We start from the raw sequence: 26,716 nt of genomic DNA, 5'->3' as shown, positions 1-26,716 counted from the left end.
TGAAAAGTGATTATATTTGTTTTATTGAGTATACAGAGGCAATGCCATGGTCCTGTAATAATATAATTTGGGATCAGTAATCTCTGACTTGGTTAAATTCTCCATGGGGATCTGCTTCCCAGATTCCTAGACATTATTTGTGACATCACACTTTACAAGACTAGTGTTTCTGGAAATGGATCTGATGAGAGGAGGGATTCCACTCTGAACACATGCCTGTGGCTCCTGGAAGACAATGGGATTGGAGGAGAGATAGCTTCTTTAACCACATTTGATTCCTTCTGTCTTGACATCATGGAAATGATTTTTGTGATAGGAGCTGGTCTTACCAGGAGCCACACAATGGCTGAACCAGCATGGTTGAGGGACAGCTGCCCACCATGCGTCAGGGTTGGTGGTAGATCAATCTGGAAAGAGACAGCCTGGCTGTAAGAACTGCACAGAAGCCCTTTGGACAGTCCCAGCAGTGCCTGCATTCCTCGCTGAACTTGTCCTTATTCTGGATTCATAGAGTAGGAGAGAAGGTCTACACAGATCCTATTGATGGGCTCCTCCTCTCAAGTGTCTGCCTTGTAGTCGAGGGTGGAAACTCCTTTAGCTCCTCCTTTTCTGGGTGCACCCCTGGCACTTTGTTCATCTTGATGAAGATCTGATTGATTTCTACGAAGGTCTTGGACTTGGTTTCCGGGATGATCAGGAAGATGTAGACGGTGGTGAGAAAACATATCACAGCGAAAATGACGAAACTGTAAGCTCCAAGGCCCACCTGTGGGAGGGGAGAGGGTCCACATGTTTGAAAAGGTTATCAATTTACTGCTTGAGTATCTTGTGCCTCTGGGGCCCTGGGTCACACTTACTTGGATGAATGGGAAGACCAAGCCCACAGTGAAGTTGGAGAGCCAGTGAACAGTACCCGCCACCATGTAGGCAGCTGGCCGGGAGGACTGCAGGAAGATCTCAGTGACGAGCAGTGCGGGGATGGGACCTGAGGAGGAACAGGGATAGCTGACTTCTCTGTTGGCCAAGCAAGCCCACCACGGGTCCTGGAGCCCTACCCATGTAAGGTTCCAGAGGCCTCCGGCTCAAGGCAGAGCAAGTGTGTCTCCAGGACTCCTGATCTTGCGGAGAAGCAGTGTGAGAAGGAATCTACCAAGAGTCGGGCACAATAGGTGACATCCTGTGATGTCCCCAAAAGGGGTCCATGACCATCCATAAAGATCTCTGCCCACCACATGGGCACTGTGTTCCAGCCTACACAGGCTGCTCTACTGTCCTCCCTCTTGTCATGCTCTGCCCAAACCCCTCAGCCGCAAGAATGTAGCACAGAAGCCATTCAGGGCCGAATCTAGCCCTCCCTGGAGCCTCTCTAAGGAGCTCAGACCAGAAGTTTCTAAGCTGGTGGTACAGAAGAGGGACAGTGAAACCATTGAATCAGCTCTGGGGTACATACTGGGCCCAAGGGCATGCCCTATGACGTAGGAGATGACACAGGCGATGCTGACGTAGGGCATCCAGGATATCACGTCCTGTGGAAAGGAAAAAGAGCTGAATCACACCCAAAGCAGAGACAGCCTGGGTTGGGACCATTAGGACTCTTGTCTCCCAGAGGGCCAGTCGCTCTGCCTGAGTTGGGAAGGAGGCCCCCTGGCACCTTCTTCAACAGGCAGCGCCACCTGCATGCCTCTGGAATATCCACTGTAAATGAACAGTGGGTCGCTGGGGCAGGTGGAGGGCTGACCCCAAGCAGCTGACTCATCGTGATGATAAGCATGCACAGAAGGGCCCAGGTGGATGGCTGCACCCCAGGCCCCGCCTTCCTCACCTGCATAGCCAAGGCACCCGTCAGCACGCAGCAGGCAGTGAAACAGACAGAGAAGCCCAGGAGGAGTAGGAATCTCCTCCCCATAAGTTCCACCACGAAAATCTGGAGGGAAAGGGTGAGGAAAAGTGGGAGGCTCAGCAGGCTGTGGCGCCACCCCAAGCCCCGCCACTTCCCTGCCCCGACGGGCCTTTCTGGGCAGCCCCACTTCCATGTTCCACACAACACCTTTCTAAAGGGGCAGCTACACTCCAGTATTCTTGCCTGGAGAATCCCACGGACAGAGGAGCCTGGTGGGCTACAGTCCATGGGGTCGCAAAGAGCCAGACATGACTGAGTGAGTGAGCACGGCACAATGAGAGCTGGGTGGGCTGTGCACCCACCTTCTCGTGTGTGTGTGTGTGTGTGTGTGTGTGTGTGTCCTTGAATGGCCAGTCCAGGGGCCCTGTTTATCACACGGCGGCCCTGGCACAGGTAGTGACCCCCAATGTATAAGACTGGAGAAGAGCCACCTCTCACAGGGTAGCTTCCAGCATAGTGGGTGGGGTCTCCATCTTTGGGAGTCATAGGCTGCCCATCAGGAGAGACAGGCTGTCATCTGAGGACAGCCCAGAAGTTAGAGATGAAGGGACCAAGGGGCACATTGCCACCCAGATCTCGGCTCCTTCCTGGGCTGAGACCACCTGCCCCCTCAAGGTGCCCTCCATCCCTGGTGGCAGACGGGGACTTGGCTTCTGGGATACTCACGGCGCAGACGGTTATCAGCACGTTGACAGCACCAGTGCCTGCCGTCACATACTGGACATCGTCCTCTTTCACCCCGGCGCTCAGGTAAATCTGGTCTGCGTAGTAGTAGATCTAGAAGGAAACCGAGGTGAGGCCTGCCAGGCCACCACCTGGACCTCTCAGGGTGTCCCCCGCACCCGCCATTGTCCAGGCCGAGCTCCACCCCCACCCCAACACCTGCTCCCTACCGCATTCACTCCGGAGAGCTGCTGGCCCGCCATCAGGACAATGATGGAGATGACTTGCCACCGCAGGGACCTCATCTTGAACAGCTTCAGCACGGAGATGAAGCCCGCAGCCTTCTCAGCCCTGTCCTCCTCCAGGATCTCCTCTATCTCCGCGTCCACATCGTGCCAGCCACGCAGCCTCCTCAGAGCTGGGGGGAGCGAGCAGAGGGCGAGTCATGGCCTGGACCACGGTGCCCACCCCCATCCCTCCTGAAAAGATGCTGGAACCTCAGTCCCTTGTCCTCGACTCAAGGGAAAGCCTCACCGCGTTTGGCAGCTTCTTCATCTTTCTTCTGAATCAGCAGGTACCTGGGGCTCTCAGGGAAGAAGGGCAGGAAGAGGAGCTGCAGCACGGCGGGGATCCCAGTCAATCCAAGGAGGATGGGCCAGCCTGCAAAGAAACCAGTGTGACCAGAGAGCTGATCCCAGCGCCCCAGACCCGGCCTCGCTCCAGCTTGCCTCTGCCTCCAGCCAGGTGGAGCCCTGTTGGCTGCTCTGGCCTTTTATCCTGATTGGTTATCTTTGGGTCTGGAACACAGGGGATGGGGACAAGATCTTGTCTTTTTCATCCCTGTGTCTGCCAACCCCTAGGATGGTACCTAATGAAGAGTGGCCACTCTAAACAGTTAGAGAATGGATAATGATGAATAACTACTGCCCACCTACCCTGGGGTTGCAATGAGTCAGACACGACCTGAGCAAACGAGCACAGAGCACACCTACCAGCTGAACAAAGTGAAAAATTCAGATGATACCAAGTGCTGGTGAGAATGTGGGCAGGTGGGAAGTCTCCACATGCTGTGTGGACATGTGGCATCTTTAGGAGATGGTCTAGCAGGAGCTAGTGATGCTGGACACCACACAGGCTCTAACCGAGCAGTCGTGCTCAGCAGTGTGCCTGGGCCACCAGGATACCAGAAGGAGAATGGGCCAAGCAGCACTGATTATAGAAGGGAAACTCAGAAACAAGGCAAACCATCATCCATAAACAATGGTTCACTCATCAGGTGGAATTTTATACTGTGCTGAAAATGAAGCAAGTCAGGACAGGAGCCTGTCACACCAATGTGGTGTTTGGTGCAGCGTGGTTCCACACCATGTGGTCCCACTGTATTAAATCCAGCGACAGACATTAGCTCTATCTTCTAGAAAAGTGGTGACACTACAGGGAAGAACAGAGGCACAATGATAAGTGTGGGCACAATGATAAGTGTGGGCACAATGATAAGTGTTGGCACAACGGCTCCCTTTGGGGGTGAGAAGGCCGTGATTGAGGGGCACACAGGGAGCCAGTCAGTTCTAGTTCTGAATCCACATATGAACCATCGTTTATGGATGACGGTTTACCTTGTTTCTGGGTTTCCCTTGGACATCTGTGTGCCAGGCACTTTTCTGAGGGCTTTTCACCTGTAGCCCACCTCCTGTCACAGCAATGTCAGGAGGCAGGTACCAGAGTCAACCCCATTTTACACCTGCAAACACTGAGGCATGGAGGGTGCAGCTCCCTCACCCTGAGATCAGTTATTTTGGAGAAGATCTGAGATAGGAACTCAGGCACGTTGAAACCTGAATCACCACCCTCCCAAGCTCCTCCCACCTCTTGGCTCCAAATCCAGGGCCTAGCTGATCTGAGTTCCACTTCCATCACCCTTGCATAGATTACAGCAAGCGTGGAACTGCCTGCCATTCGGGCTGCTGTCTGCCCTCTGGGGCCCCTCCCACCCACTACGTGAAATTCTTCTCACCAGGTCTCAGTGTCCCTGCCACATCCAGACACCTGGTTCTGATCTTGACCTACCCTGGACTTCTTTGCAGCCTTTGTGCTATGGCTGCTCACCTCCTATGCCCCTCACTTCCATAAACTCTGACACTCTTCTCTTCTGGCCTTCCTGCCTGCCTTCCTTCTTCAGTGAGCACCTATTATGTGCCATGAATTGTGCTGGAGATTCTAAGATGAGTCAGGCCAAGCCTTGCCCTCCATGCTCTGCCTAGAGGAGGTTGCAATGGCTGAAGAGACACAGTGAGGGATGGAGGGACAAAGTGAGAGGTCACCAGGATATCTGCAGCTCCCTGGTCGCACAAAGAACTTCACGCTCCTGGCCTCTCTGCTCACACTGGAATGCTGGTCCTACTTCTCCCAGGGAAGAAGGGAGAAGTAGGGAAGCCCTGAAAGTGAAGTCACTCAATCATGTCTGGCTGTTTGTGACCCCATGGACTGTAGCCTACCAGGCTCCTCAGTCCATGGAATTTTCCAGGCAAGAATACTGGAGTGGGGTGCCATTTCCTTCTCCAGGGGATCTTCCTAACCCAGGGATCGAACCCGTGTCTCCCGCATTGCAGGCAGACGCTTTACCATCTTGAGCCACCAGGGATGCTCTATTTAACCATTTTTATTGTGAGATATAACATATATGTGGATCCAGGGAGCCCAGGCCCTCTCTGAGCCCTCTCCCTGGGTGGACCTATGGCTCTTTCCCCACATATCACAGAGTACTTGAAAGGTGCCAGGGTTTTCTGGGCCCTGCTGGCTGGTTATGTGCCATCACTGGGAGACAGGAACCTAGCTGCTTCACTCCTGGTCCCAGATCCTTACAAGGGTGATTGTAAGGTGGAAGAGAGGATAGTTAAAACTCCGACCCAGGCCTGCACTGTCTGCATTTGTGTCCTAACAACACCTTGGACATGTGATACAATCTTTCCCGGCCTCAGGGTCTACAGCTGTAAAATGGGTACAGTAACAGTACATGCTCATAGGTTGTTTGGAAGATTAAATGAATTAATATAAAAGGCTTTGTGTCTGGCCCATGACAAGTACTTTATATGTTTTGATTGGTGCTTTATTAATGGTGATTTCCCTTCAGAGTTTTGAGACCTAAGACAAAGAAAGGGGAAGTCATGCAAACACAGTGACAGTTATGAGTTACTGTGCACCTACTATGTGCCAGGCGCCAGGATCGTGGGGCAAGGGGTGTGGCTCTGGAGTCCAGGTCTGGGGTGGATGCTGGCCCTGAGACTCACCACCACCTCCACGGGGGCTGGGTCTTGTGACCCTCTTTCCTGGTCTGCAGTGGGATGACCACAAGTCCCTGGGCAGCTGAGTTGCCGGGAGGCCCCAGTGCAGGGGTGCTGGAAGCCTTAGACATAGAGTCTGGCACCCTGGCTGCCTTCATTACTGTGCCCCGGGTCTAGCAGCCACTCAGACAGCAGCTCAGCCTGCTCCCTCGAAGCCCTCTCCTACGTGTCCCAAGAGGGGCCAGAGAACATCGTTCTATGTGTCCCCACCAACCTGTTCAGGCCTGCTCAGCACAACCACCACCTCCGCCCTGTGGGCTCAGGGCTCTGCAGTGCTGAGCCCTGCCTCATGGTTTACAGAAAAGACCAGCTCATAGGAGCGGCCTAATGGTCTGGAGGCATCCCGAACTCACCTTCTTCGTTTGCCAGGAGACTCCGAAGACCAAAGATCTGGGCCACAAGGATTCCGATGGTGATAAAGAGCTGGGGCACCACCCCCAGGGCACCCCTCCAGTTCTTAGGGGCCAGCTCCCCTAAGTACATGGGGACAACATTGGAAGACAGACCTGGGAGAGGGGGTGGAAGTAAAGACACGATCTGGAAACAGTGGTCTGGCAGAGACAAGCTGTGTCTTCAAATACATTTATTTTCCTTGGCAATCACATCGTCGTCGTGCTCAGTCGCTAAGTCACGTCCGACTCTTTGCAACCCCAAGGACTGTAGCCGGCCAAGCATCTCTGTCCATGGGATTTTCAAGAATACTGGAGTGGGTTGTCATTTCTTCCTCCAGGGGACCTTCCCCACTCAGGGATCAAACCCATGTCTCCTACATTGCAGGTGGATTCTTTACCACTGTGCCACCTGGGAAGCCCTTAGCAATCATAATAGTTGGGCTGAAACTTTCTCAAAATTACAAGAGTAAGCAAACATCACCTTTTGCAATTCTTAGTCCTTTAGACATTAAGAGAAAATGGCCTGATAGAAGAAGTTCAGTGTTGTAGCTTCCAGACTGGTGTCACCTGGGGACACAGCCCAGCAGGACCTCAGGAATTCCCTCCCTACTGGTGTGGTTTCGGAGAGGAAAAGCCCAGGTGTGTTCTGGACAATCTCTCCTCTCTTGCTCCTTGTGAGGGAAAACCTGTTAAAGGCCTGCCCGCCAGCTTGACTTTCTTATTTATACAATAAGCTGATGCACAGACATTGAAGCACAAGCTTTATTTTTCAATAAGGGCTAATAGTGGTAAAGAATCTCCTGTAAATGCAGGAGACCTCAGTTTGATCCCTGGGTTGGGAAGATCCCCTGGAGAAGGGAATAGCAAACCACTCCATGGGGTCGCAAAGAGTCAGACACAACTGAGCATAATACGCCATTAAGCATTACCAAAAAAAAAAACCCTTCAATATTTATTGCGGACCAGTATTTATTGCGGCTTTCTTGGTGGTTCAACGTAAAGAATCCTGAGCCTGGTGGGCTACAGTCCATGGGGTTGCAAAAAGTTGGACCTGAGAGTGACTAATACTCAATACCAACTGTATTCTGGGATTTGTGTAAGGTCTGAACTGTTTCTGAATCCTCAGTATTTGAACTTGTCAGTTTTCCTGTCTTACTACAGTCTGATCCCCTTATGAATAGCTGGAATTTAATTTTATAGACTCCAAAGTATTTTCACATGTATTATCTCATTTAATTCTCAGAGAAGCCCGATGAGAGGTTGAGGATCTGGGAAGGTCAGATGGGTTGTTGTTCAGTCACTAAGTCATGTCTGACTCCTGCAGCACTCCAGGCTTCCTTGTCCTTCACTATCTCCCAGAGTCTACTCAAGCTCATGTCCATTGAGTCGGTGATGCCATCCAACCATCTCATCCTCTGCTGCCCTCTTCTCCTCCTGCCCTCAATCTTTCCCAGCACCTGGGTCTTTTCCAAAGAATCAGCTCTTCACATCAGGAGGCCAAAGTATTGGAGCCTCAGCTTGAGCATCAGTCCTTCCAATGATTATTCAAGGTTGATTTCCTTTAGGATTGACTGGTTTGAGCTCCTTGATGGGTTGTCACTGTTCCAAACACCGTACACAGAGCCAGAGGCAAGATGATGCTCAGCAAGACGTGGGGTCTGAGAGGGAGGCTCTGACCACAGGGAGACCAAGGGAAAACGTGTGGGGTGAGGGGAGGCTGGAGCTGCTGGTGACAGGAGGGTGTCTGACAGCCCTGAGATAGGACACTGATGGCCAAGTTTTCAAGCTCTGCATTCTGCCCAAGGACATCTCTGCTCAGTATTTTAAAAAGGACATCATCTTTCATTAATTAATATCAATTCTTTCTGATTTTCAGAGCAAAGAGGGACAGTCTTTAGAGCAGCTCTTAGATGTCTTGTGGGTGGGTGGGGAGGGACTCTGCAGGCCCAGTGCCCAAAGGGCTGTGGAGGAACTGAGGCCCTGAAGTGCCCACTCATCATTCAGGCCCTAGTGACCGCATCTCAAGGCCAAGTGCTTCGCAGCTTAATAAGAGCAACACTGGAGAGACAAACACTGGAGGCTGTGAAGAGATCGGGTTCCCCAAATGCTGGTAGAGAAGTGACTTTCAAAGTTTAAATTCCATTAGTGAAAGTGTTTTTATCAAAGACCTTGACTAACAGCAAACCAGCTAACTGAGCATCTGGGGGTCTGAGCTGCACTCACCCTGTACCCCTTGGTCAGAGTGGCCACTTACTTCATTTATAGGGGTGTCAAAGTACCACAGAGTTTGATGATACCCTTTCTGGACTTTTCAGGAAAAACATGAAGAAATGAACGGGAAATGGATTAGGCTTCCACTAGAGTTCTTCAAGTATGACCTAAGGACACAGGGGTTCCTGACACCTGGGGTTCTGTGAGATCAAAACTATCCTCAGAACCATCCTAAGATATTAGTTGTCCTTTTCATTCTCCTTCTCTGATGAGTTTTTCAGCAATCACACACCCGCTGACATCACACCAAGAGAACACAGAAGTAGATTTGAGACTGGCTATCTTCTATTTAGCCAGACATTTAAGAGATTTGCAAAAGTGTAAAGCAATACCACTAAATTTTTTTGGTCTTAGAAAATAGAATTATTTTCATAGAAACATGTAATGGGCTTATTATTGCTATTTTAAAATGAATTAATTTAAATTCTTAGTTGCAATTTCTAATGTGGTAAATATTGATCAAAATAACACATGTGAGCAAAAACTCCTTAGAACCTTCAATAATTTTATGAGTGTAGAGAGATGCTGAGGCCAAAACATTTCAGAACTGCCAATTTGAAGTCACACTCATTTAAAAGCAAAGGTTGGTTGGGAACTCCCTGGTGGTCCAGTGGCTAGGACTCTGGGCTTTCACCACCAAGGGCCAGGGTTCAATCGCTGGTTTGGGAAACTAGCTCTCATATGTCATGCAGTGGCAGCCAAAAAAAAAAAAAGCAAAGGTTGAAATATCAAACTGTGATTTGTAGAGCCTAATTTTTTTTTTTTGGAATCAACTCTGAATTGTTGGCTGTAAATAGTAATGTTAACAGCACTTACCCATTGCCAACGACTTCTAGGAATCGTCTGTGTTTCATAAAGCTGAGCCCGGCTGCAGGAAAAACCCAAAGGAGCAGGGCTGAGTGCCTTGCGGCTCCCGCCCAGACGGCAGATAAATGTCCAGGCACTCTCAGGCATAGCCAGAATGAGGGCAGTTTGCCAGGGGACCCATTACCCCTTCTTTGAAGTGACTTCTTCTCTTTTGGGGAACCTTGTTTTCCTCTTTATTCCCCCAGGTCTGCAATCCCTTTCCACTTCCTTCAATACTAGGCTCCTCCTCATCTTCTCTATTGTCAGTAACTCCAGGGAAGGGGTTTGCTAATGCCCAGGCAATTTATCCCTTCATCCCAATCCCCGTGTTTGGAAGGAGAATGAGTCACTTGATGATGCCAGAACCTGGGGTCGGGGGGAAAGGGCAGTGAGTGAGTGCCCAGAGGGTAGCATTTCCAGGGGTACCCACCTGTTGAGAGTCCTTTGGACAGCACGGAGATCAGAAAAGGAAATCAACCCTGAATATTCATTGGAAGGACTGACACTGAAGCTCCAATACTCAAAGTATTGGCCAAGTCACCTGATGTGAAGTGCCAACTCATTGGAAAAGACCATGATGCTGGGAAAGATTGAGGGCAGGAGAAGGTGGGGCATACAGGATGAGATGATTGGATGGTATCACTGACTCAACGGACACGAGTTTGAGCAAGCTCCCGGACTTGGTGATGGACAAGGAAGCCTGGAGTGCTGCAGTTCATGGGGTCGCAAAAAGTTGCACATGACTTAACAACTGAACAACCACCACCACCCTTGGGTCCCCATCCTGCAATGTATGGCTCTGAGAGTGGGCAGCTCTCTCCTTTTCACAACCCTGGCCCTTCTGCTTACAGAAGACGACAATGTGAAGGGAGGCCATGGCACGGCCAAAACCATGTGTCTTCAGTCTGAGGCATCATGGATGAGGGACTTTCCTATAACCAGGGCAGCCTGGCCTGGGCAGAATGACTCTGAAGCACTTACAGTCATCAACTCTTTTCTGATAGAGGGATTCTACATTAGATTGTTTCTCAAGTTTTTTGACCAGAACCCATAGGGCACAATATAGAAATACATGTTATGTCCAACTTGGTTCTCACATATGTGTAAAGAATTGAAACAAAGTTTCAAAAGACAGTCCTTACCTTTCCTGCATGTAACACACATCCCCATAACACAGGGGCTTATGAGTCTATCCACAGCAGAGGTGCAGGAATAGCTTGAACCTACATGCTTTGGAGACCCCAGGTAGGTTCAGGTCCCAGAGGTCTGTTCTCCCTCCCCTTGACTATCCCAAGTCACAGAATGGTTTACCTGCACATATTCCCACCAAGACCCTGGCCACAATGATCATCTCAAATGACTTGGCGAGGTCACTGAATCCCATTAAGAGCGCAGGCACGATGGAGAAGATGTTGTTGAACAGCAAGGTTCCTTTTCTGCAGAGGACAAAATACCAATTAGTTTGGTTTTAGGTTTCACTCACTCCTTTGACAAGTGTTTGCTGGGCCTCTACTCCATTACAGCAGTTGCTGTTGTGTTACACGCTTTGTTGTTGACCTAAGACAGATACAGGTCAAGTGGATGGCCTGATTCTCAGTGGGAGGAAATGTAAATGACTCCCAGGGGAGGACATCAGTGGCGCACACAGGGAAAGACTTAAATATTACAATACAGTAAAGGGGGAAAGGTGGAAGTACCGACATATTTCCTCTTCTTGGGCTCTAAAATCGTTGCAGATGCCGACTGCAGCTGTGAAATCAGAAGACTATTGCTTCTCGGCAGGAAAGCTATGACAAACCTAGACAATGTGTTGAAAAACAGACGTTACTCTGCTGACAAAGGTCTATATAGCCAAGGCTATTCTCAGCAGTCATGTTTGGTTGTGACAGCTGGACCATAAAGAAGGCAGAACACCAAAGAATTGATGCCTTCAAACTGGTGCTGGAGAAGATTCCTGAAAGCCCCTTGGACAGCAAGGAGAGTAAACCAGTCAATCTTAAGAGAAATCAACCCCAAATACTTGTTGGAAGGACTGATGCTGAAGCTGAAGTCCGGTATCTGTCATCTGATGAGAATAGCTGACTCATTGGAAAAGTCGCTGATGCTGCTAAAGATTGAGGGCAGAAGGAAAAGAGGGCATCAGAGGATGAGATGGCTGGACGGCATCACTGATGCAATGAACATGAACTTGTATAAACTCTGGGAGATGGTAGGGGACAGGGAGGCCTGGTGTGCTGCAGTCCATGGGGTCACAAAGATTTGGACACGACTGGGTGACTGAACAACAACAACAAAGGGGTTTGAAACCATAAACTACTGAGCTTTTAGCGTAATCTTGAAATCCAAACTGGATAAGGACCTTAGGGGAAAAGTTTAGGCCAACCTCACTTATCAACATAGATGTGACAATCCTAAGTGAATTATTAGCTGATTGAATTCAACAGTACAGATAAGAATATTTCAGGACTTCGTTGTTGGCGCAGTGGATAAGAGCCTGCCTGCCAATGCGGGGGACTTGATCCTTGGTCCAGACACACTCCAATGCTGAGGCGCAGCTAAGCCCATGTGCCACAACAACTGAGCCTGCATGCTGCAGCTACTGAAGCCCAAGTGCCTAGAGCCCATGCTCTGCAACAAGAGAAACCACCACAATGAGACACTCTCACACCACAGTGAAGAACAGTGCCTGCTCACCGCAACTAGAGAAAGCCTAGGCAAAAACAACAAAGACAACCAATACAAGGAATATTTTCCCTGGTGGCTCAGCTGGTAAAGAATCTGCCTGCAATGCAGGAGGCCTTGGTTCAATCCCTGGGTTGGGAAGATCCCCTGGAGAAGGGAATGGCTACCCACTCCAGTATTCTGGCCTGGAGAATTCCACGGACTGTATAGTCCATGGGGTTGCAAAGAGTCAGAAACGACAGAGCGACTATCATTTTCCCTTTTCAAGGTTAAAAACACCATATTAAACATTATACTGGGGAAAATATAGGATTATCAAGTGAAGTAGTAAAAGAAGTTAACAAAATTTGATACCCATTATGATTTTTAAAACCTTGCATAAAAAATAAGGGCTGGGGTTCCCTGGTGGTTCAGATGGTAAAGAATCTGCCTGTAATGCAGGAGACCTGGGTTTAATCCCTGGGTGGGGAAGATCCCCTGGAGAAGGCAATGGCACCCGATTCCAGTATTCTTGCCTGGAGAATTCCATGGACAGAAGAGCCTGGTGGGCTACAGTCCATGGGGTCTTAAAGAGTTGGACAGGACTGAGTGATTAACACTTTCACTTACATAAAAATGAGGGAACTTATGTGTGCTGATAAAGGGTATCCCCTAAAAGAGTGAGTGAGTGAGTGAAAGTTGCTCTCTCGTGTCCGACTCTTTTCGACCCCATGGACTTTACAGTCCATGGAATCTCCAGGCCAGAATATTGGAGTGGGTAGCCTATCTCTTATCCAACAGATCTTCCCGACCCAGGAATCGAACCAGGGTCTCCTGCATTGCAGGCGTTTTCTTTACCAACTGAGCTATGAGGGAAGCCCATCCCTTAAAAACCTAAAAGAAAAATACAAACCCAACTTAGTGAAACTTACAAAGCATTCCCATTTAAGTCAAGATTGGACATGGACTTGGGCCCTGGAGAGCCAACAGCAAAGTGAAAGCTTCTCTTGGGCGTCCCCTTGCATCAGGCTCCCAGGAGTCCCACAGCCACCACTCCCATTACCCCCCAGGAAGGAGCAGTACTGTTACCGGACACACAAAACGATCCACCACATCCCACACAGACAGTACAGCTTCAGACAACAGGATTAGATAGAAATTACAAAATATGTATTAAGTGAGTTGTGTCACAGGGCATACATGTACACCTATGGCTGATTCTTGTTGAGGTTTGACAGAAAATGACAAGATTCTGTAAAGCAATTATCCTTCAATTAAACATAAATTAATTGAAAAAATAAGGAGTCAAAGCATAGTATACAAAGAACAAGAAAGTATATAAAACAAACTATCCAAAATAATAGCAAAAAAAGATAGATTTTAAAAACAAATGAATAAAAATTACAGAAATGAAAAGTATAGTCATTGAAACAAAAATGCAGAAGATGAACTGCAGCAGAGGAGAGAATTAATGAATAGAAAGGCAAATCTGGGGAATTACATAGAAAGCAAGAGAGAGAGAGAGAGGAAGAGGAGGAAGAGGAGGGAAGTATGACAGATTAAGGTAGGGAGGATTATAATATCATTGGGCTTCCCTGGTGGCTCAAACAGTAAAGAATTCACCTGCCATGCAGGAGACCTAGGTTCGATCCATGGTTCGGGAAGATACCCTGCAGAAGGGAATGGCTATCCACTCCGGTCTTCTTGCCTGGAGATTTCCACAGACAGAGGAGTCTGGCAGGCTACAGTCCATGGGGTCACAAAGAGTTGGACATGACTGAGCAACTAACACTTTCACTTTCATAATATCATTAGTCACAGTAGCCAGAGAGTGGAAGCAACCCAGACATCCATCAATGAATGAAAGAATAAACTAAATGTGGTATGTTCATACAACAGAGTATTATTCAGCCTTAAAATGAAAGAAATCCCAACATGTGCTACAGTAATATTGTACTCTGAGGGCATTAGGCTAAAGTGAGATGACCCAGTCACACAAGGACAAATCTTACATGATTCCATTCATATGAGGTCCCTAGAGTAGTCAAATGCACAAAGATAGAAAGTCCATTGGTGCCTTAGGGGAAGAGGAGAAAGGGGAGTTATTATTTAATGGGTACATGGTGTCCATTTTTGCAAGATGAGAAGTTATAGCGATGGATGGTAGTCATGGTTACACAACGATGTGAATGCACTTAATGCTGATAACCTACACAATTAAAATTTGATTAAAATGTTATACATGCATTTTACCACTTTTTTTCCCCCTGCAGGATCTTAGTTTCCTGACCAATGATCAAGCCCAGACCCCAGCAGTGAAAACGCCCAGTGCTAACCACTGAACCACTGAGAATTCCCACCATAACTTTTTAAAAATAATTTTCTAAAGAAGTCAAAAAGGCAACAACAACAACAAAGACACTGAGGAGTTTCCTGAAGAAAGAATATAGAAAATGGAGGAGAAAAAATATTCACAGAAATGATGGCTGAAAACTTTCCAGAGCAGAAGACATGAAACCTCAGACAAGCAACTAGAGTAACTTCTGAGATAAATAAATTAGCCATCAATTGCTTGTGAAAGAGAAGATTCAATAGTGTAAGGATGTCAGTTTTTCTCCAATTAAATGATAAATCAAAAGTAATTCCAAGTAGAATCCTTTTTCAGGGATTTCGATCAACTGATGTTAAAATTAACACAGAATAGTAAAGGAATATGAATAACATATTTTTGAAAGCAATTGATTTTTTTACATGAAAAAAATAAAACGGGCTTTCCCTCACCACTCACCCAGTAAATACAAAACAAAATTCCAGATCTATATGGGAAAGACAAAGTTGTAAAATTATTTTTTAAATTATTGAAGACTATCCGTATGACATCTGGTGTGTGCATGTGTGCTAAGTTGCTTCAGTGTGTCCAACTCTTTCCAACCCTATGGACAGTAGCCCACCAGGCTCCTCAGTCCATGGGTATTGCCATGCCCTCCTAGATATCTAGTAGGAAAGATTATTTAAGACACAAAAAGCAAAAGTTATGAATAACTTAAATGTAACCACTTGAACATTTAAAGATTTTGAATTTTTACTATATGGGGACTTCCCTGGTGGTCCAGTGGCTAAGGCTCCAAGCTAGCAATGAAGGGGCCCAGGTTCGATCCCTGGTCAGGGAACTAGATCCCATATGCTGCAACTAAAGATCCTGCATGCCACAACGGAGACCGAAGATCCCCCAAGCTGCAACTAAGACCCAGAACAGGCAAACAAATAAGTTAATTCATTAAACACATAACAAAAGTAAGCTTAAAAAATACTATATGCACAATTAAAAATAGAGCAACAGATTGAGAAGATATCTGTGCCTGAAATAACAGAGTCCAGTGTGGGCATTACTTACACATGCTTAGAGGTGCAATTTCCTCCCAGCTGTGTAATTCTGGGTAAGTTACAGCACCCCTCTTTGCCTGTTTTTCCCAAGTGTGAAAAGAGGAAGGGGCTTTTGTAAGAATCGGTGGATTTAATATCTCCTAAGCCAAAGAACTGATACTCTTGAGAGTATTTGGAGAAGACTCTTTGAGAGTCCCTTGGACTGCAAGGAGATCAAACCAGTCAATCCTAAAGGAAATCAGTCCTGAATATTCATTGGAAGGACTAATGCTGAAGCTGAAGCTCCAATACTTTGACCAACTGATGTGAAGTGCTGACTCATTGGAAAAGATCCTGTTGCTGGGAAGGCAGGAGAAGGGGCAGACAGAGGATGAAATGGTTGGATGGCATCACCGACTCTATGGACTTGAGTTTGGGTAAAGTCTTGGAGTTGGTTATGGACAGGGAAGCCTGGCATGCAGCAGCCCATGGGATTGCAGAGTTGGATACGACTGAGCGACTGAACTGAAGTGAATTGAATATCCCCTAAAAGCACTTAGGATAGAGCCTTGCACAGACGAACAAATCAATAAATTGTTAGCTTGCTACTGATATTTAAGGAATGCTGACAAATCTTTAAGAAAACCGCAAACAACTGAACAGTATTTATCACCTCTTCAGTTGGACTTGTAACTGTCAGCTCCATCTGCACACCAGACCGCTAGTCCTTCACTCAGGAGAAGCACCCTGCAGACCTGTGACCTGATTGATGTCCTGCCCCCTGGTGGTCCACAGGGAGAACTGTGCATCCAACACCAGACTGAGAAAGACTTCAGATCTTAGATCCCAATTCACAGCTTGTATGAGTCTACTCTCAGATTCTACTATTCCTGTGCATGTTTTTAATATATATATTTATATATAACTTGACTTATTTGTTTATTTTTGGCTGTGCTGAGTCTTCCTTGCTGCGAGCATTTTTCTCTAGTTGCAGTGAGGGGACTACTCTCTAGTTGTGGCTTCTCATTGCAGAGGCTCCTCTTGTTGGGAGCACAGGCTCTAGGGCGCGCGGGTTCAGTAGTTGTGGCTCCCAAGCTATAGGGCACAGGCTCAATAGTTGTGTCACATGGGCTTAGCTGTTCCTCAGCCTATGGGATCTTCTCAGATCAGGGATTGAACCTGTGTCTCCTGAGTTGGCAGGCAGATTCTTTACCTCTGAGCCACCAGGGAAGTCCTTTGATTCTTTTTGAAAAAGGCTGGGGAAGGAATCAAGTTGTAAAGTTGGGCCTTGACTCTTGAGCTCACTAGATCTGTGGCTGAGAATGGAGCCCTGACCTCAACCTGCCTCTGTGTGCCCATCCTCAGAGGGAGGAGGTTGGAGGGGAGGAACTCTTAAAAATATTATTCATAACAAGGCTGCTATCTCATGCCTGTGGATTTTTACCCAGGGAGTGGGGGGATCAAATACAGAATCTCTCATGTGTCTAGAGTTAGAGGCAAGATTTAAGCTCTGCTCTTAGCATTCATGACCCTCACAATGAGGGTCACCCTGGGACCACATGGTTTCACCCGGAAGGGCTCAACATTGATCTCAGCCATTGCAGAGTTTTGCAGGAATTTAACTTGGGCTACATTTTGCATATTACTGGACCCCCATGTAAAAGAACAGAGCAGGTTAGCTTATGTTCACTTAGGAGGCCGAGTTTAGGAGCATTAGGCCCCATGTCTTGGCCATGCTGTCCTACACTTGACTCTTCCAAAGGCCAGAAAGAAGTTGTGGTAAGATTTCAAGACAAGAGAAGGCAAGAGAGGGAGTGAGTCCTGATCTCTGAAGCACTCTCTGTTTTGTCCAAGCCCATCCCAGAGCCCAGAGAACCGTCACCCTCACCCACCTTCACCCTTGAGACCTTTATCGCCTAAGTCCCCAGAACACTTGGTCAAGGTCTTCTTCTTAACTCCATTAAGAAACAAAAATCATCACAGTGGTCATTACTTAATTTTACAATAATGATTTCTGCTTTAAGCTTAGCTTAAAAATTTTTTTTCCTTTTTTGAAACTTTCTTTTATATTGGAGTATAGCCGATCAACAATGTTGTGACAGTTTCAGGTGGACAGCAAAGAGACTGAGCCGTACATATCCATGTGTCCATTCTCTCCCAAACTCCCCTCCTATTCAGGCTGCCATGCTATGTGGCAGAGCAAAGCTCGCTGTGCCCAACAGTGTGCCCAGTTTAAATACCGCAGTGTGTACATATCCATCCCAGACTCCCTAACTATCCCTTGCCTGGATCCTTCCCCCATGGGAGCCATAAGTTTATTAGTCTGTGAGACTTTTTTTTTTTGGCCTGGGTTTTAAACTCTGATGGAGTCTGTGAGTCTCACTGCCTCTTACCTGCCTAGGTTATTCACCAAGCGGCCGACCATGAGAGAGCCGAGGAAGCCTCCGAAGGGAAACATGGACACAGTAACCGACCACAGCAAGGTCAAGTAGAACTCATTCATGTATTCACCGACTCTGTCATAGTAGGTATAGTTGTAGAAGTCTTTCATGAACTGGAGAGCAGAGCAAAGCAGAACACCAGAATCATTCGAGCTGGTTTGCAGAAAGAACCATGGAAGCTGTCGGGCCACCCGATGGGATGAGCTGGGCATGCGGACATCAACACGATGAAGTGGAGGAGAGGGAGTGAGGATTAAAAGCAATTAGCAGGGGGCACCCACGGGCCGGGGGCAGGAGGCTGCGAGGCCTCTGATAGGCAAAGCACTCAGGATGTTTCTAACCCCAGAAAGGAATGACTCCAGCGTTCCAATCACAGAATCAATGTTGGATGATCCCTTCCCCATCCAGCCCGTGCAGTGGATTACCTGTCTGCAGAAGATCAGAGCCCTCTCAAACCTCCCCCGACCCACCCCTGAGGCCGGCCTGCCTTGTGTCCAGCCAGGCCTGGCTCTCCACAAGAATCTGAGGCTCGGGGACCTGGTGCAGCCCCACGGCCCCCTGCCTGCAGGTTCCTTGAGTCTGTGCTGCTGTCTCCTGGGTGTGACCCCTCCCTTCACTCGAGGCCCCACCGTGTGCCCTCAGCATGTGTGCAGCCCTACCCAAGCAGCCACCCAGACACCAGCTGCTCCAAACCCGCCTCTCTGCTCCCTGGGGGGCTGCACCTTGCCCACCACAGCGACCTACCTCAGAAGGAGAGTTAATAGTAGCCACGTTGTACCCATACTGGACGGACGACCCAAAGGCAGCTATCAGTGTCGCCAGAACAATCACGGGTGTCAGCCTCTGCGGGAGACAAGATCACAGCTTCAGGTCAGGAAGCAGCCCCGGGATTCCACGGAACTCAGGACTTACTCAGAGTCTTGTAGAAAGATGGACGTAATGGGACTTGAAGACCCATGGTCTTTCAACCACTCCATGTCTGGAACCCTACCCTCCACTCACCTGGGTAGAGCAGGTTTCCTTAACAGTAGCGCTTAGGCTTGGACAATCCTGTGTTGTCCTGGGTTGTCCTATGTGCACGGTAGGGACAGCCCTCCCCCATCTGTGACAACCTAAATGTCTCCAGAGCAGGTGGGGACTCATCGCTGGTTGAGAATCACTGGGTCAGAACAAAACTGAAGGGTCACCTGTTCCAGTACTCCATCCAATGTCTGAGTTGCTTCTGTGACATTTCTGCTGTGGAGCTGCCTTGGCCTCCTACAGCAAATGCACTCAAGTACTGCCTCCAATAGTGCTTGTGTGTTTAGTAGCTCAGGCGTGTATTTGTGTTTAGTCGCTTGGTCGTGTCTGACTCTTTGCCATCCCAAGGACTGCAGCCTGCCAGTCTCCTCTGTCCATGAGATTCTCCAAGCAAGAATACTGAAAGGGGTTGCCATTTCCTCTTCTAGGAGATCCTCCTGACTCCGGGACTGAGCCCACATCTCTTATGTCTCCTGCACTGGCAGGTGGTTTCTTTACCACTACGCCACCTGGGCTTCCCTGATGGCTCAGGGAGTTAAGAATTCACTTAACTCAGGAGATGCAAGAGATGTGGGTTTGATCCTTGGCTCAGGAAGATCCCCTGGAGGAGGAAATGACAACCCGCTCCAGTATTCTTGTCTGAAAAATCCCAAGGACAGAGGAGCCTGGTGGGCTGTAGTCTAAAGGGTTGCCTCCGACACAAACTCCCTTAAAAATCAGAGAGAAAAAAATGTGACAATTTTTAATTATTTAGGGTCACTGATTCATTTCCTTTAACCTTTAGACTTTGCTATAAGAAGCAGAAAGCACAGTGAAAAAAATTTAAATATAGATTTCGGGGGACTCTTTAAACACACACATTCCGTGATATCCCCTTTAACCCTTGGGAAACTGAACACTCATTAAGTGGAAGGACCTTTGCTGTTAGAATCTATGGATCTCGGTTTGAATTTGCTCACTGATACTTTCTGGCTTAATTTCTTTGATCTTCAATTTCCTCATCTTTAGCATTAGGATAATGACAACCCTTGGAGTTATTGCGAGGATTAATTTTATGGAAGCGTCTAGTCCTGAAGGTAAATCCACTGACTGGGGGTGAGTCTGGGCGTGGCTCTCAGAACCCACTGTTGATGCACTTCATCCTGCGTTCCTACTGAGGTCCCTGGCACATGGGACTCAGTACCTCCTGTGCTGAGCTGAGGTCCTCACATCTTGAACAACATCCCTGCTGATCTAAGGAGGACCTCTTGAGAGAGGCAAGTAGGAACAGGACAGGCTGAGAAAAAGTGGTCACCCGGGCCTTGCCTAGTGCCCGGAAAGGGACATGCAAGCTAGTGACACCCCTCCCCCACCCCACAGAGCAAGTGGGGCCCGCAAGGGCCCTGGTTAAGAGCCGAACCCTCCCTCCATCAAATGAACTAACAAACACTGTGTTCACAGGAAGTTTCTGCTGACGATGAGGAGAGCCACCGACAAGGAGCAGTGGGCTCAGGCCCCACCACTCCCTGGGGCCAGTAGAGCCAGTGGGTGATGGAAGTCAGGGAGCAGGCAATGGGGCCCAGGAGGGAAGAAGGGTTCCAGGGCCGTTAGTACATGGTGTTTTCTAAAGACAGGGGTACACAGGTAGGCACACCCACCACCACCCCCAAAACCCCACTCAGTAGGTAGCATAGGGCCAACTGAGCTCATCTCCCGAAGTGCTCTGGGTAATCATTCACTCATTCATTTGACAGATTGAGCACCCGCTGTGAGTCAGGCATGGTTCTGGTCCTATGTACTAGAGAAGTAGTAGAGAACAAAGCAAAGATCCCTCCCCTGTAGCTGAAGAAGGGATAGGCTACCCACTCCAGTATTCTTGAGCTTCCCTGGTGGTTCAGCTGGTAAAGAATCCGCCTGCAATGTGGGAGACCTGGGTTCGATCCCTGGGTTGGGAAGATCCCCTGGAGAAGGGAAAGGCTACCCACTCCAGTATTCTGGCCTGGAGAATTCCACACACTGTATAGTCCATGGGGACACAACTGAGCGAATTTCACTTCACTTCATAGCTGTCCTATTGCTTGACTTGACGGAAGGGAGGAAGGAAGGAAGAAAAAATGTTGATTAAAATGTCTCTTCTTCCAATTTTCTTCTCAGTGAGTGAAAAACTATAAATGCACTCAGTTTCATTCATTCTGCAGGGGCAACTCCGACATTCTGCTTTGATGAGTCCTAAGATTTAAAGCCCTTAGCAAAGCTCAGCCAGGGAGCTGAGTGATGCCTTTAGTTCATACCCTAAATCGGGAGGATCTTGCCAGGCACATGACTAGACAGCTCCCTGCCTGCTTTTACAGGATCCTAGCAAAACTCATCAGAAGGATCTCAGGCTGTCAATTCTCTAAGCCTGCAGCACATGATTCAATTTCTAGTCCCTGGCTTGAGTTCATACCCTAAATTGGGAGGATCTTGCCAGGCACATGACTAGACAGCTCCCTGACTGCTTTTACAAGATCTTAGTAAAACTCATCAGAAGGATCTCAGGCTGTCAATTCTCTAAGCCTGGTGCACATGATTCAACTTCTAGTCCCTGGCTTCTTCCTTGAATTCAGGCCACAGTCACATTCTAGGGACCCTTGCGAATCAGAGCTCACCCTTTGGGGAAAAAGCAAGGACATTCTGGTAAGTCCTCACTGACTTTGCTGGTCCAAATTCCTTCCTTTGGATGAAACAGAATTATTCTTAAGGCAGGAAAAGAAAAATTTAAGGTAAAATTTTCTTCGTTGCTTGGGTCACTATCTCCTCCCCTTTAGGGTGGATTGTGCATCTGTGTTACACATTAACTAGGTCCCCTTAGAAAACACAGGAATGCCTACTCCTAAATAGATAAATTTTAAAAAAAAGAAAAAAAGCAATTTCCTCCTGGCCCCAGCAAGATAAAACCTTAGGCGATAACATTCCTTCTTCAATCCTATAAGATGTCACAATAGCTCTCTACTTGCCTTGCTAGGCTATGTAAACCATCAATATGTGACTTTGATGTATATAACTCTCTGTCTCAGAAATTACATAATTGTGCTTTGACTTCTAACAGGAGGAAAAGTCCCCAGAGTTCTCTGAAAGGCTGTTTGTTTCCCAGGTTATAATCCTCAAGCTGGTGTGAATAAAAATTTCCATGTCTTTCTTAGATTGACTGTTGATTAATTTTTCATGGACAATGCATTAAACAAATATTTATCAACAGCCAACTATGAGCCAGGCACCACCCTACAGAATGCTGAGCAAAATGCCTGCCCCCAAGAGGACTGTGGTCCAATGGGGAGACATTTTTTTTTAAGTACTTAATAATTAAACTAGAACTGTAGCAAGGTTTATGTAGAAAATCCATGGAAGTGGTTAAAAAGGGAAGTCAGGAAAGTGATTGAGAGAGGGTGGGGCTTTGGGTAGGGGAGTGACTGAGGCAGGGGCAAGAGGTGCCAGCTTTGAGGATTATTTTAGGAAGCAAAATCAAAGGATTTGGTACTCTGTGAGAAAAATGAAAATCAAACCCACAATGTGATACTGCTGCTCACTCATTAGGATGATTAAAGCCAACAAAACAGATAATACATGTTGACAAGGACGTTGAGAACATTAGAACCCTCTCCCACATTGCTGGGGGAATGTAAAATGGTGCAGCCACTTTGGAAAACAGTCCAACAGTTCTTCAAACAGTTAAATGTAGAGTTAAGTATATGGCCCAGCAAATCCACTCCTAGGTTTATACCCAAGAGAATGAAAACATATGTTCTCACAAACTTGATCACAAATGGTCATAGCAGCATTTTTACCATACTCAAAAAGTAGAAACAACCCAAATGTTCATGAACTGATGAACTGATAAGCAAAACGTGAAACTGAATTGAATGACTATTCAATGAAGTATTACATGGCCTTGAAAAGGAATGAAGCACTGTTACTGCCTACAAAGTGAACAGACCTATAAAATGGGCTACGTGAAAGAAGCCAGTCACAGATCACCTGGTTCAATCCGTGTGAAATGTCCAGAATAGACAGACCCACGGAGACAGAGATCAATCAGTGACTGCCCAGGGTTGAGGAGAAGAGGAGGAGATGGGGGAAATGCAGAGTGACTGTCAATAGGTACGGAGTTTCTTTTGAAGGTGATGAAAATCATGTACAATTGATTGTGGTGGACTTCCCTGGTTGTCCAGTGGTTAAGAATCTGCCTGTCAATGCAGGGGACACAGGTTTGGTCCCTGTCCTGGGAAGATTTCACATGCTTCAGGGCAACTGAACCCACGTGCCACAGCTACTGAAGCCCGTGTGCCCTAGAGACTGTGCTCCGCCACGAGAAGCCCCTACAAAGAGAAGCCTGTGCATTGCAGCAAAGAGTAGCCTCACTTGCTGCAACTAGAGAAAAGCTCCAAGACCCAGCACAGCCAAAAAAAATTAAAAGTGGCTCAACACCCTCAAGACATGAGACGGGGCTGTTGTCCGAGCCCAGGGAGAGCTGTGATTTGTGCTTTGGAGAAAAGCTAGGGGTCACTTCCCTCATGCCCACAGTAAGCTGGCTTCCTGTTTTTCATGACGGTGAGAACATTTTGAGACTCTAGTAGGACAGCCACTCTCAGGGCAAGCCTTCTGAGAGGGTGTGATTCCAGGTCTCTGGGAAGAAGGCCCCACCCAAACCATCCCTCTTAGGAATTTGGCCCCGATTTCTTTTCTACCATCAGAGAGACACTCTTAGCCTAAGACTTTTGCTTGTCAGGCATCTCCAGTCAGAACAAAAATAGCCCAGGAAAATAAGAGTTCCTATGAATTATTAACACAGTAAGTCACTTTATCACACTATGGAATGAATCCAAAATTTCACAAACATTCCTTGGGGTCTGAGTGCTGAGGGGAGGAGAGACAGACAAACTGGAGGTGCCCTGTCTCTGTGGGAGTTCACAGCTGCCTTTCTTGCTGCTGGCTGTGTGGCCTTGGGCCAGCTCCTACACTTCTCTGTTCCTTCATCTGTAAAATGGGGATGATGATACTGCCATCCTCACAGGATGGATGTGGGGAATAAATGAGTTCATACATGTGAAACGCTCAGACCCACAGCTGACTTGTGGTACACACTACAAGCGTTACACATTACATCAGAGGTTTGCTATCAATATTAATTATTAACGATGCAAATCAGAGGGAAGTTACTTGCTCAATGACACTCAACTAGTTGGTGGTGGCGGCATGCCACAAAAACACTCTGCTTTCATCTTCCAAAGCATTCTGGCATTTTATTTTTATAATCCATTTTATTTTGTCTTTCAAGCCCAAGAATCTCTTTTTCCCCGTGGGAAGTCTTGAGGCACACCAAATTTGTGTCTTTTCTCTTTACAGGTGAGGAACCCAAAGGCCAGTCAGGTTGTGGTCACATGCACAGCCACCAGGGAGAAAGAGAGCTGGGCCCTTCCACCAGCCCAGCAGCGCCCGCACCCCCACCCCGGTGGCAGCCCAGACTCTGTGGCCTCACTCACTGCCGCCCCCCCACTTCTCCTCAGCTCCTAAATGCCCCCTCAGCTTTGCTTTGTGACTTGCAGGTTCTTTTTCACAGCCACCACCGGCATAGTTCTGTTTTGATGTCCCCCAGCACCTATTTACCAAAGGAGTATGTCTGCCCTCAGGAGCCTGGAAGGGGAGCAGCATGCATCCCCTGGGATGGACCTGGAGAAGGCCTCCTTCCTGGGGGGGATCGCAGGAGCAGGTGACTATGATCTGCCCTTATGTTTTTGTATGTAACCGTTTAATCACCTCCTTTCAAAATGCATCGTTCATGTTCAGGGACCACCACGTGGGGCATTTCTATTATTTTGCAGCCGCACCTGGGGACACAGTTGGGTGGCGCAGTACTCTCTGAAGAGTTGGCACAGAAAGGACCAGGGCTTCCCCTGATCCCCTAATCCCCAAGTTCTTGTTATCTCACAGTCTCTTCTGTGTAAAATAGAGGAGATAACATTTGACCTAACATGGTCTTGTTACCGTGAGGTCCACAAGACAATCCCTGTGGAGTGACACACTGATTTCTAAAGCAGGAAATCTCATGGGCGAGGGTGAGACTGGCATCCGGTGAGTAGACACCAGAGATGATGCTAAGCAACCTACAACACCCAGGTCAGCCACCACAAACCCCCTCCCCGGCCCCACAGCAAAGAACCACCTAGCTCCGAATGTCAGTAGCGCCCTGCTTTAAAGGATGATCAAAAAATAATAACATGGGGACTTCCCTGGTGCGACAGTGGGTGGGAAACTGCCTATCAATGCAGAGGACACGGATTTGATCCCTAATCCGGGAAGATTCCCCATGCCGAGGAGCAACTAAGCCTATGTGATGCAACTACTGAGCCCACGCACCACAATTCCTGAAGCCTGTGTGCCTAGAACCCGTGCTTCACAAGAGAAGCCACTTCAAGGAGAAGCCTGTGCACCTCAACGAAGAGTAGCCCCTGCTCACTGCAACTAGAGAGGGCCTGTGTGCAGCAACGAAGACCCAGTACAGCCAAAAATAAATTAATTTAAAGAATAATATGTATGGGGGATCTACTCGGTGCCCAGTAATTTACATGCATTATCTCATTGAGTTGTTTCAGCAGCCCTCTGTAGTGGCAAGGCTATCATTCCCATTTTATAGATGAGAAAACAGAGGCACAAAGTAGTTAAATAACTTGCCCAAGTTCCCACAGCTAGAATAGGCTGGAGCAGAAATGAATCTCAGGCATTTCTACCTTCCAAACCCGCTTTAATCTATTAACTTGAGAACATGTGTCCAACTTGCCCATGGCAAGGGTCTCATATTTATGAATAAATAGTAATTTGCACAGATATGTATCTACTCCCATCAATATAAGCAGATGCTGTTGCAATGAATAAAACGCAAACTTCTTAAAAGTGTCAGTAATTTTATGTTACCTTTCTGTCCCTATGCATTTTCTTCAATCAAAAGTACAGAAAGAGACAATCAAAAATAACAACAGCAATTATACAGCAGCACACTTCGAGAGAAGTCCAGAAAAATCTTTTGTCTCTAAAGAAAAGGTAGGAAATCTCTGCTACCAAGCTGAGTTACATTCAAATCCTTCAACATCCTATCTTCTTTGCATACTGGCTTAGCTGATTTACCTGCTGAAAAGGTTAATGAAAATGTCCAGAAGACAAAATCAAATCAAAAAACTCTCTCAGGGGCCATGGGTAAGGATATTGTTGCTGATTTCAGAAGCCCTTCACCTAAACTTCTTAAGGAAGTTGTGCTAAATTAATCCTTTTGAGTCCCATCAATTCTGCTCTAACTACTTTGAAAAGCTGTTCCAGAAGAATGCTTCCCAAAGAACCTTTAAACCTAAAAGTCTCTAAATCTCTCCTCTCTCTAGTCCCTGTAAAGTCCAGCTGTTGGGTGAACTCTGAGGGGGAGGTCCCCCAGTGCACAGGGCTTTGAAAAGCATCCCCCAGCAATGCTGAACAGATCCTGTGATGGGGCTGCTCCTCACTGCCTCCCTGACAGCACACTTACCCCTTCCCTCTTGACTGGATCTTGCGGCTCCATCTTTGCCCTGGAAGTGCAGAGTTCTGCTTGTTTCCTTTCAGCCAAAATACCAAATGCACTGAATGGCGAGAGAAGACATTCTGGATGTACTTTGGCCGAGCCAGGTAACAGCCAATAGCATTTTTATGGGCAGTCTAAGGCAGAATAACCCTTTCGGGAACCCAGACGTTTGCCTTGTTTTCACTTCTTCTTTTGAAAGGAGCTGTCTGGGGTCTAGCTCAGCAAGTGGGCACCCCCCAGGGACTGTAGGCACCGTGCCT

The 26,716-nt window shown here is 47.6% G+C and overlaps 1 protein-coding gene across 2 annotated transcripts; it reads right to left on the bottom strand.

Moving 5' to 3' along the window:
• Positions 1–26,676, bottom strand: LOC138416074 (solute carrier family 2, facilitated glucose transporter member 5). 2 transcript variants are annotated; one of them, XM_069544776.1, is made up of 12 exons: positions 26,424–26,676; positions 18,623–18,721; positions 17,831–17,991; positions 10,725–10,849; positions 6,258–6,410; positions 3,098–3,223; positions 2,794–2,981; positions 2,567–2,677; positions 1,823–1,924; positions 1,451–1,526; positions 858–985; positions 1–766 (listed from the first exon to the last, which is right to left on the bottom strand). In XM_069544776.1, exons 1-12 carry the CDS (start codon positions 26,454–26,456, stop codon positions 527–529), a joined length of 1,542 nt encoding a protein of 513 aa, XP_069400877.1. In that variant the 5' UTR covers positions 26,457–26,676; the 3' UTR covers positions 1–526. The 2 variants fall into 2 exon arrangements, with proteins under 2 accessions (XP_069400877.1, XP_069400878.1); XM_069544777.1 differs by lacking the exon at positions 1,451–1,526 and having other exon boundaries at positions 26,424–26,664.
• Between the last annotated feature and the right edge of the window lie 40 nt (positions 26,677–26,716).

This window comes from Ovis canadensis, chromosome 12 (genome assembly GCF_042477335.2).
Source record: "Ovis canadensis isolate MfBH-ARS-UI-01 breed Bighorn chromosome 12, ARS-UI_OviCan_v2, whole genome shotgun sequence".
Lineage (NCBI taxonomy): Eukaryota > Metazoa > Chordata > Mammalia > Artiodactyla > Bovidae > Ovis > Ovis canadensis.
This window is presented reverse-complemented; position numbering and strand designations above follow the sequence as displayed.

Bases quoted from the DNA above. Each gene is read 5' to 3' on its own strand.
- LOC138416074 (XM_069544776.1), bottom strand. From the start codon at position 26,456: ATGGAGCCGCAAGATCCAGTCAAGAGGGAAGGG. The intron at 2,982-3,097 runs GTGAGGCTTTCC...CGCTCCCCCCAG, and splicing joins TGAAGAAGCTGCCAAACGCG to CTCTGAGGAGGCTGCGTGGC. The intron at 767-857 runs GTAAGTGTGACC...CCCCTCCCACAG, and splicing joins TGGTCTTCCCATTCATCCAA to GTGGGCCTTGGAGCTTACAG.